General features: G+C 67.3%; 1 protein-coding gene across 2 annotated transcripts; it reads left to right on the top strand.

Moving 5' to 3' along the window:
• Window positions 1-297: 297 nt before the first annotated feature.
• Window positions 298-9247, top strand: MCAM (melanoma cell adhesion molecule). 2 transcript variants are annotated; one of them, XM_083808161.1, is made up of 15 exons: window positions 298-441; window positions 3970-4097; window positions 4187-4400; window positions 4502-4572; window positions 4689-4776; window positions 4910-5089; window positions 5180-5307; window positions 5439-5598; window positions 5694-5815; window positions 5965-6103; window positions 6206-6327; window positions 6440-6575; window positions 6889-7030; window positions 7492-7609; window positions 8109-9247. In XM_083808161.1, exons 1-15 carry the CDS (start codon window positions 369-371, stop codon window positions 8136-8138), a joined length of 1851 nt encoding a protein of 616 aa, XP_083664287.1. In that variant the 5' UTR covers window positions 298-368; the 3' UTR covers window positions 8139-9247. The 2 variants fall into 2 exon arrangements, with proteins under 2 accessions (XP_083664287.1, XP_083664288.1); XM_083808162.1 differs by lacking the exon at window positions 7492-7609.
• The last annotated feature ends 887 nt before the right edge of the window (window positions 9248-10134 follow it).

The following is a 10134-nucleotide window of genomic DNA, read 5'->3' as shown; positions in this document are numbered from 1 at the left end:
GGCGGCTCGCAGCCACCGCAGCAAGCCCGGGCAGGCGGGGCCGGGCAGGAATGCACCGGGACCGGCCCCCCCAGCCCCCGGTGGGTGTCGTGTGTCCCCCCCCCGGACCGACCCCTGCCCACCCCCCCCTACCGGGACCGGCACCGGGATACTGGAGGGTGGGGGGGGGGGGAACACAGGGAGCGGGGTCTGGGCAGCGCCCTGCGGGGTGGGCGGCAGCCGCTGGGGGGGGATAAGGGGTTGAGGAGTTGGGGGGGGGGGGGAGGCAGGTCCGGAGCCTTCCTCCTCCCCCGCTCCTCCTCCTCCTCCTGACGTCAGCCCGCGGGTCCCGGTCAGTCGCGGGCGGGCGGCGGCGGCGGCGGAGGGCGATGGCTGGGGGGCGCCGGGGGGGCCCCGCCTGGGGCTGGGGCTGGGGGTGCTGCCTCCTGCTCTGCTGCTGCGGTGAGTCTGGGGGGGGTGGGGGGAGGTTTTTTGGGGAGAGGGGGGACGTTTTGGGGCCGCCCCGGGCTGGGGGGGGAGCGGAGCACCTGCGGCACCCGGGGGTGCGCAGCCGCTGCGGGGCCGAGGGAGGTTTTGGGGGGGGGGGGTTGGGGTTGGGGGGTGCTGGGGGGGTGCTGCTGGACCCCCAGGAGTAGCTGGAGGGGGGTAGATAAGGGGGGGGGGGCACACGGGGACCCTTCCCCTCGTGTGTCCGTGCGGCGGCTGCACCGGCGGAGCTGCTGCGCCCCGTGCCCAGCCTCGTTCAGCGCCCGGGGGGGGGCTGAAGGCACTTTGGGGGCGCTCCCTGCTGAGCCCACGACCCCCCCCCCCCCGACCCCCTCCCGGTCTCCCCACGACCCCTTTCCCCGTGTCCCCCCCGTCCCCGTCCCGTCCCCGGGCGCAGAGCGGAGCTGACGCCCTTGGGGCACCGCCCGGTGGGGGCCAGGAGTGCCCAAATCATGGGGGGGGGGCGGCCTTGGGGGGGAGCAGCCCCCCCAATAACCCCCCCCCACACCCAGACACCCCCTTCCCCAGCCCTGCACGCCCCCAGGCTCCGCTTCAGCCTCCGGGCGTGGAGCTGGTGCCACCCTGGGGGTCCCTTTGCAGCCTCCCCCCCCCGCCACCCAAAAACAAAGCGGCACAGGGCGAGGGGTGCTCCCTGCTGGCCCCCCGGGGATGCCGGCCCGCTGGCTAGCAGCAGGCGGCCGGCACTAGCCAGGCTGCCGTGGCCACGCTCCGTGGGGCAGGGTGCCGGGGTGCCCCCACGTGCGCTCAGGGTGCGGCGGTCAGGTTATTGGGAAGCATCCACCCCTTGCCTTCTAAGGAGTTTTTCCCCCGGGCGCTGTGTTTCTCTTGGCTTTTCACGCTCTTTCTTTTTTTATCCTTTTTCCAGCCCGTTTCCCCCCCCCCCCCCCGCCGGGTAAGTGGTGGGGGGGGTGCGCTTCCTGCCCCTCGCCGAGCTCCAGGGAGGGGTCCCGGTGCTCCGACAGCTCCCTGCCTCCCTCCCGCCTCGTCCCTGCCCTGCGGAGGTGGCCCCCGGTGCCGGGGAAGCCCGCTCCGGCCGAAGGCTCAGCGCCACGGGGGAGCTGAGCGCCGGCTGCTCCCACCCCCGGCCGGAGCTGGGATCCCCTCCTCGCCGCACGCGTGCGGAGCCAGGCGCCTGGCGGCTGCCGGCGGCGCGCTGCTTGCAAGCCCGGCCACGGCGAAGGGCTCGACGCTTTCCAGAAGCACGAGGGGCTGCGGCCGAGCCCTCCCCGGGCAGGCTGGGGGGCTCGCCGCGCGCCCCCCAGGGCAGGGGGTGCAGGCAGCGGGGCAGGGAGCTCGGACCGGGGCCGCCGGTGCAACCCCGGCCCCTCGTGCACGGCTCGTGGAGGGGGCTCTGCGGGTGTTTCCACCTGGCTGCGGGGCTGGGGGCTGTGGGGTTTGCTTCTTTGCCTGCGCACGGTTCGGGGGTTGGGGGGGCTGTTGGGGGGCGTGGGGCGCCGCAGCAGAGCCTTGGCCCCATCCCCAGCACAGCGAGGATCTGCCTGCAGCTGCTTTCCCCGAGAGGCACCCAGAAAAAGCTGGGAAACCTCAGGCATCCCGCGTGCGGCTCCAGCCCCCTGCGGTGCCCCCCTTCTGTGGCTGCTCCATGCCGGGGTGGGGGGGGGGGGGGACACGACACGACCCCACACCACAGCCACACTTCTCCTCGCCAGCTTCTCGCACACCTCGGCTCCGCGGGAGGCTGGCGGAGGGGGGGGGGGGGGGGCCGCGCTGCTCCCCACCCCTTTCCCCGGCTCTAAAAGCAAAGCTTTGTTCTCGCGGAGCCCTGGCTGCCGGCCGGCTGTCCGCCAGCCAGATGGAAAGGCGCAGGGGGCTCTCCTCCCTTCCCCGCTCGCTGCCTGCAGGCGCCCGCTCCGGATCTCCCCGCGGGTCCCCCGCTGGAGCTGTGCCAGGCGCTCGGCGCCGCACTCGGGCTGCTCCGCGCGGGGCCAGCGGCTCCCAGCCCTGCCCCGGTGCCCCCCACGGGACTGCAGCGGGGCGCGAGGGTGCGTCGCCGTGTCCCCGGAGCCGAGCCGGTTATCGCGGGGCGCCCGGCGCCTCTCCAGCTCGCCCACGCACGCCGTCAGCTGCGGGTCTTGCCCGGGGGCTGCACGAGGGGCGCTTGTGTCCCCAGGGCTGTGTCCCCCCCCCGCCAGCTTCCAGCAACACTTTGGGGTGTCACTGGGTGCTCTCGGCGGGGCTGGTGAGCCCTTCTCCCTGGTAGCCAGCCTGCCCTGGGGGAGCAGGGAGGGGGCTGCAGCCCCCGTGTCCGCCTCCTCAAGGGCAGCAGCCGGGTAGGAGGGTGCCTTGTGCCAGCCACGGATGCCAGCCATTCCCCAGCTCTGAGCTCATGGTTTTGCTGCTTTGCCGCCAGGACGAGGGCTCGAGGGCTCCCGCTCCGGGCGGGTCAGCTCTGCGGGCCGGCAGCTCTCATCTCCTGGGGGTGGCTCTGCCCGGGACCGTGCTGGGGGTCTGGGAATGGTAGGGAGCAGGGGCAGCAGCCGCGGGGCGCCCCAGGCGTGCGCGGGGCTGCGGGTGCCCGGCGTCGTGCCCAGGTGCCTCCGGTGCTAAGTTGTTCTTTCCCGTGTGTGCCTGGTCCAGTTTCCTGACCCCGCCGCCTGCTTATCTCTGGGGCTTTCACCTGTTTTTCTGCCTCCTCCTTTCCTGCGCTGCTTTGGTTTATTGTCCCTCTTTGCTTGGTGCCAACTGTGCTGGGCGCACGCAGAGGTGAGGGCCAGGAGCCGGCTGTTGGGGTGCCCTGGCGGGGCTGGCTGCGTGAGCCAGCCCCTTTGCTGTGGCAGAAGGGCTCCCGGCTGCGTGTCGGGGCTGTGCCACCGCGTACCCACTTCAGATAAAGAGCATTTCGCAGGCAGGGCACTGCCCTTTGAAGTTCCCTCCCTGGCGAGGCTGAGCAGCCGATAGCGGCGGCGCTATCAGGGAGCTGTTGACACAGCTGCCTTCCTGCAGCCCTCTCGTCCCCAGCTCCCATACCTGGGCTGGGCTGCGGGTGCTGAGCTGCCGGACCCGCCCCGTGTCACCGTCCCCTCCTGGGGGGGCTCTGTGTGGGGCGTGCAGACCCCCTTAACTTAGCACCCGCGGTGCCAGCGTGGAGGCGGCGGCGCTCCCGGCCGTGCCATGACGCAGCCCTTCCCTGCACCGTGCCCGGCCGATGGTGCTCAGCCCCCAGCCCCAGTGCAGGGCAGCTGCTGAGCCTGCTCCCCGCCGGGGATCGATAGCCATTACCTCCCCTGGAGCGTGGCCAGGCGCTCCATTACGGGGCTGCGGGTCCCGGTGCCACCCGTGCTGCGGGCAGGCAGCGCCCGCGCGGCTCGCTGGGCAGAGAGGCGGCGAGGGGCTGCCCTCGGGAGGGAGCTGGGCGTCCTGCTGCTGGGCTGGGGACGGAGCCGGGGGTTCCAGGGTGGTCTCGGGGATGCGGCGGTGCCAGCGTGACGTGCCCGCCCCCAGGTGCAGCCAGCGGGCTGCAGGTCTCCATGCCGGAGGTGGTCGAAGCGGAGAGCGAGTCCACGGCCAGGATCGAGTGCAGCTTCTCCATCCCTGGGAACGGCTCCTATGCCTTCATCGACTGGTTCTACGTGAGTGCCGGCACGCTGCCGAGGGTCGGGGCGGTGGTGGCCGTCCCCGGGGCCCTCCGTCAGCCCGCCCTCGTCCCCTGGCCCCGCAGGTGGACCGCAGCAGCCGGGTGAAGCTGTTGCGCGTCGTCGCGGGCGGCGAGGTGCTGGAGGAGGAGACGGGCTACAAGGGGCGGCTGTCGGTGGGCGAGGACAAGGCCCTGTCCATCAGCAAGGTGACGCTGCAGGACGCCAGGACCTTCGTGTGCCAGGTCGGGGCGGGCAGCCAGGGCGTGGGCGAGAACAGCACCGAGCTCCACGTCTACAGTGAGTGGCGGGCAGCGTGGCCGTGCCTCCGCCGCGCGGGGACGGGGGGGCGCATCCCGGCCCCGTCGCTCCTGACACGTTGCGGGGGGGGCTTCTTCCAGAGGTCCCCGAGACCCCTGAGATCGAGGCCAGCTCGGCCGGCATCCCCGTGCACAGCAGCACCACCCCGCAGGTGAGGAGGGGCCCCCTCGAAGGGTCCCCGGCCGTGCCGGGCTCTCCCCTCTCCCCGCTCCCCACGGGGGCCCCCCGGGGGCCGTGCCGTGCCCAAGGCGCTCTGTGCCGCCGCAGATCGCCCAGTGCGTGAGCGAGAACAGCTTCCCACCGGCCAACATCACCTGGTACAAGAACGGGAAGCAGCTGCAGCCCGAGGAGAACAGTGAGTCGGGGACGGGGCCGGGGCCGGGGACGTCGTCCTCCCCATCAGGGAGGGACCGGGGCTGCCCGAAGGCGCCCTCCCCGCGTGCCGCAGCATCCCCGCGGGCTGGGATCAGCGGCTGCGTCCCCTGCAGAGGTGAAGATCCTGGCCACGCTGACCCGCAAGTCGAGCGGGCTGTACACGGTGAGCAGCAGCCTCTTCGCCACGGTCACGCGGGAGGACCGCAGCTCCTTGTTCCACTGCGCCGTGCACTACTGGCTGCGGGGCCAGAGGCGCTCCAAGGATTCCCGGCGGGTCAACATCACCGTCTTCTGTGAGTGGGGGGGCCGGGAGGTGGGCTTGGGGCTGGGGGGGGGTTGGGGATGACACCCGCAGCCACCCTGCCCGCTCCCTCCTGCCCCAGACCCCACGCAGCACGTGGAGCTGCACATCGTGCCCGCCGCGGCGCTGGTGAAGGAGGGGGACGACGTGAAGCTGGTGTGCGAGGCCGACGGCAACCCGGCGCCCGTCTTCAGCTTCTACAAGAAAGTGGTGAGGCACCTGAGGGGGGGGTTGGGTCCGGGTTCCCTCTCCCCCCCCTCGGCGGGCAGCTCCTGGCCTGCCCGTCCCTCGTTTCGGGGTGCCCGCGTGGGGCTGAGGGCTGCGCGCTGCCCTGCCCGCAGCCGGAGGAGTGGCAGGACGTGACGTCCCTGGCCGACACCAGCAGCGGGGTGCTGAGCCTGCACGGCGTCAACAAGAGCAGCAGCGGCCTGTACAGGTGCCAGATCCTGGACCTGGACGACATGACGCAGATGGAGAAGGACGTGGAGCTCGTCGTGAACTGTAAGGCCCCCGGGGTGGGGGGACGGACCCGTGGCGGCGGGTCCCCCGTCCCCCCCTGCTCCCGCTGCCCTGCTCTCCGACCTCCCCCCCCCCAGACATCGAAGGGGTCCGCGTGCAGATGGAGCCCTCCTCGCCCCTGCACGAAGGGGACAGCGTGAGGCTGAGCTGCAGCGCCCACAGCCCCGTGGACCTGGACTTCCAGTGGAGGGACGAGAGGGTGAGCAGGGCTCAGGCTGGGCTCCTCCGAGGGGAGGGTTTCCCCCCGGGGTGTCTGCTTCTGCCTCCTCGCCTCGCTGCGGGGGGGTCCCGCCGGGGGGGTTCGGGGGTTTTGGGGGCTCAGCGCCGCGGGGCGTCCCTCCCCAACAGGGCAGGAAGGTGGCGGAGGGGAACCAGCTCTTCCTGAGGAACCTCACCTTCGAAACCTCCAGCAACTTCAGCTGCCGGGTGGTCGCTCGCAGCGTGCCGGGGCTGGAGCAGAGCAAGCAGGTGGCCGTGGCCGTTCAGGGTAAGAAATAGCCCGGGGCGAGCCCCGTGCCGCCAGCGTCAGCCCCGTGTTTCCCCCCCCCCGCCCCGGGAGCCAAAGGGGCTCGCTGTGCCGTCCCCGCAGGGAAGCCGCGCATCGTGGCCATCAGCTCCCCGCTGTACGTGCGGCAGGACGAGGTGGTGAACCTCACCTGCAAGGCCATCGCCTTCCCCCGGCCCTCCGTCCGCTGGAGCATCAACGGGACGGTGAGAGCCGGGTGGGGGGCTGGGGGGGGGGCCGGATCCAGGCCGCGGCGTCTCCGGGGTGCTGCGCACGGCCCCGGGGTGCTGAGCCCCGCGCCGCTCGCCCTCCCCGCAGGCCCACGAGTACGTGGAGAACCAGCACGTCGCCAGCAACCTGACGGTGCGCGTGAGCCACGACCTGCTGCGGGCCGGGGCCATGTGCAGGGTCTCCAACGCGCTGGGGGTCAGCGAGAAGCACATCCAGCTGCTGGGTGAGCCCCCCCCCCGCGGGACCGCTCGGCGTTTTGGGAGCCTGCCGCCGGTGGAGCCATGCTCCTGGCTCCTGCTACTGCTCCGCTCTCCCTGCCAAGCCGGCAGGCCCCGTCTCCACCTGCTTCTGCAGGGCCGTGGAAGCCTCCTGCTTGGCTCAGCCCCGTGCCCAGCCCCGCGGGGAGCTGGGGAGGCAGTGGGAAGGGGAGTCCCCACGGTGCCTCCCTGGGGAAGGGCTTTCCGAAACAGAAACGGGAGGAGAGGCTGGAGAGCACCGGGGCGGGACGCGCAGTGACCTCCCCTTGTCTCGCCCAGATGAAAAGACCTCGGAGAGCAAAGGCGTGATCATCGTGGCCATCATCGTCTGCATCCTCCTGGTGGCCGTGCTGGGCTCCGTCATCTACTTCCTGCACAAGAAGGGCAAGATCCCCTGTGGCCGCGCCGGCAAGCAGGACATGTAAGCGCTGCCGCCCCGAGGGGCTGCCCATTTCTTTCTCCTGCTGCCCATTTCTTTCTCCTGCTGCCCATTTCTTTCTCCTGCTGCCTGTTTCTCCTGCTTCCCATTGCTCCTGCTTCCCCCCGCTCCTGCTTCCCATCCCACGGCGCCGGCGGGAGGCAGCCGGGGGCACGGCGCTGGGGCCTGGCTTCCAGCTTCCCCGCAGCCCCGGGGTCCGCACGGCTCAGCCCGTCCGCGCAGGGAGGAGAAGAGCAGCCCCGTAGAGCAGCCGAGGGAGCCCTGGCAGGGAGGGCCGGGCAGCCCGGAGCTTCCCAGAGCCAAATCCTCAGCCCCTGGGCACCCTCTGCCCCCGAGCATCCCCCGGGACGGAGCCTCGGGGGCTCGGCCGGCCCCGCTCCCCCAGCCACGCGCCCTCTTCGGTAGCGCGAGCACGTCTCAAAGTTGTCACCTCCCTCCCCTAGCACAAAGCCAGAGGCACGTAAAGACAAGAATGTAGTTGAAGTTAAGTCAGATAAACTCGCCGAAGAGGCCGGGCTCCTGCAGGGCGCCAACGGCGAGAGGAGACCTGCCGCTGACCAGGTAGGACCTGGTGGCCCTGGTGGCCACGGGGGCGTCGGGCACTGCCAGGGCAGGGCTGGGAGCGGAGCTGAGGAGCCCAGGGGGTGCCCGAGGTAACGCTTTGCTCCTCGCCCAGCGCTCCGCACCCTGCATGGGCACCGTTCATCCATCGGCATCGCTCGGGGCGGGGGGGGGGGGGACGGGGAGGCGACGAGGGGAGGCTCAGGGGGAAGGCGGCGGGGGCAGAGCATCGCCGAGCCCAAGCTCCCGGCGCAGGATGAGACGGGGCTCACGGGGTCGAGAGCCACCGGGGGGGCTGCAGAAGCTGTTCCCGCCGTCCAGGGCTGGGGTTTCTGCTCATACCCGCCCTGCCGAGCAGATTTATTCCCCCCAGGGGACAGCCCCAGCCCCGGTCCTGCTGCCCCGCACCGCCGCCGCCTGTCCCACCTGCCGAGGACCCGTCTTTTATCCATATGCTCCCCCCTAACTTTATTCCCCCCCCCCCTCTTTTCTATTTAAGAGCGAGAAATACATCGATCTGAGGAACTAGCCAGGGGATCTCCTAAGTGCTTTCTCCCCTCGACCCTTCCCTGCTCTTGGATTGCCTTCTCCCACCCCTGCTCCAGCCCCCGGGGAGCGCGGCCGGAGGCGAAACCCCGCGGGGGCGCCCCCGGGACCCCCCCCCCACCTCCGTTACCTCAACTGCGGGTTGTCGGCTTGGCAGCAGCGAAGCTGGACTTGCTTTCTGCTACGGGGAAGCCAACAGCAATACTCGAAAGAAATCCCCCCCTCAGCTGCCCGAGGGAAGGAGCCGAGGCTTTTTCAGGAAATCCGTCGCGTGCGGGAAGGTTTCGACGCGTTTTTTTTGTTTGTTTTTTTTTCTCCCCCAAATTTGCTCAGAAAAGCTGGCGGAATTTTTGCTTTTTCGCAGCGGGGCGGCGCGGGCACCTCGGGGGTAGGGCGTGGGGGGGGGGGCAGAGCGGAGAAGGGGGGCGCTGGGGCTTTGGGGGTTTCCCTCTGAGCCCCCCCCCCCGGGCCCTGTTGCTGAGCCCTGCCCGTCCCCGGGGTGCTGCGGGCAGGGACCCCCCCGAGGGGCCGCGAGGGCAGGGACGGGGCTCTCAGGCCCCTGGGGGATGCAGGTTCTTAAATCCTCCCGGTTGAAGGCTTGCTGCCGAGGGGGAGGACGAACTGAGTTGCTTTTAGGGAGGCTGCGCAGCTGCTGGCACCGCTGGGTCGTGTTTAGCCGTAAACCCGAGGAATGTCAGGTCAGGGCCAGCCGGCGATGTCTCAGGGTTGGATCTTTTTTCTTTTTTTTTTTTGCTAAACATTTATCAGCCCCAGGGAAAACTGGTTTCTTTCTTGCTTCAGTGACACCTCTGCCCACCCACCCCCCCCAGGAGGAGGCAGCTCGCCCTCCTGCCCCCTCGGGGAGGGGAAAAATAAAAACCCCGTCCCCAGCCTCCCCCCGCCGCCCCCCAGCCCCTTCCCGCTCGGCACCGGGCCCCGCTCGTGAGCTGCAAGTGTCGTCGAAGCAGAAGCTTTGGTTTATATATATTTTTGTTGGGTTGTGTGTACATTTCCGGGAGTTTTGTCTGATATTTGCCAGTTTGTTTTTTTTTTATATATATATATATGTGAAAATAAAGTACCGAGGTCAAAGGCTGGGCGTGAGTTTGTTGGCGGCGCTTCGCTCCCTCCCCTTCCCCCTCTGCCCGTGTAGCTGCTGCTAATAAGTGTTAATAGGCAATTAGTGGCAGCTAATGGGAGGTACTGATAGGAATTAAGGGGAAATTCTGTTAAGATCCTAATAGATGATGGATCAATACCTGCTGTGGATAGTAACAGGTAATTCTGTACAGAGATTCTAATTATAAATGGTGTTAATAGCTAATAATTGATAACAGATAACTCTATTAATAAGGATTCCGATAGATAATCCTAATATTAGATTGCAATACATAATTATGTTACTGGGGGCTGCAGATACTAAAAGCCAACCTGTTAATAGAATTTAATAGACCCCAATAATAGAAGCTGTTAGGTAATTGTATTAATAGCTGCTAATTCCTGCTCAGAGGTAACTCGGCAGTAGGCTCTAAGGGGTAAGAAATTGAAATAGCTCCCTGTATTGATAGCCAGTATTAATTAGCTATTTATGTAATAGCTAATTAAAGTAATAATATATAATAAAGTAATAATGTATAAAATAAAGTTATATTTATATATATAACTGTATATAAAGTTATATATAAAAGTATATATAACGTTATATATAAAATAAAGATATTAATCGATATTTCTCCTAAAGGATCCTAAGGGATTATAACTGGTGGTCATATCTCAGCTTCTTCAGGTTGTAGCTGATAATTCCTGGGGATAGGGTCTGATACACTTTAATAGGTAACTACTGATAGTAATAATACTAAACTAGAGTAAGGTGTTAGGTTTCGCAGTAACAGCTTTTAATAGCTAACTGCAGTAATAGTAACAGCTATTAATGGGTAAACCTAGTGAAAGATAGAGGGAATTTTAATGGGGTGGAGTTA

The sequence above is a fragment of the Anser anser genome (genome assembly GCF_964211835.1).
Source record: "Anser anser genome assembly, chromosome: 22".
Taxonomy (NCBI): Eukaryota; Metazoa; Chordata; class Aves; order Anseriformes; family Anatidae; genus Anser; species Anser anser.
This window is presented reverse-complemented; position numbering and strand designations above follow the sequence as displayed.

Bases quoted from the DNA above. Each gene is read 5' to 3' on its own strand.
- MCAM (XM_083808161.1), top strand. From the start codon at position 369: ATGGCTGGGGGGCGCCGGGGGGGCCCCGCCTGGGGCTGGGGCTGGGGG. The intron at 4,098-4,186 runs GTGAGTGCCGGC...CTGGCCCCGCAG, and splicing joins CCTTCATCGACTGGTTCTAC to GTGGACCGCAGCAGCCGGGT. The intron at 4,573-4,688 runs GTGAGGAGGGGC...GTGCCGCCGCAG, and splicing joins ACAGCAGCACCACCCCGCAG to ATCGCCCAGTGCGTGAGCGA.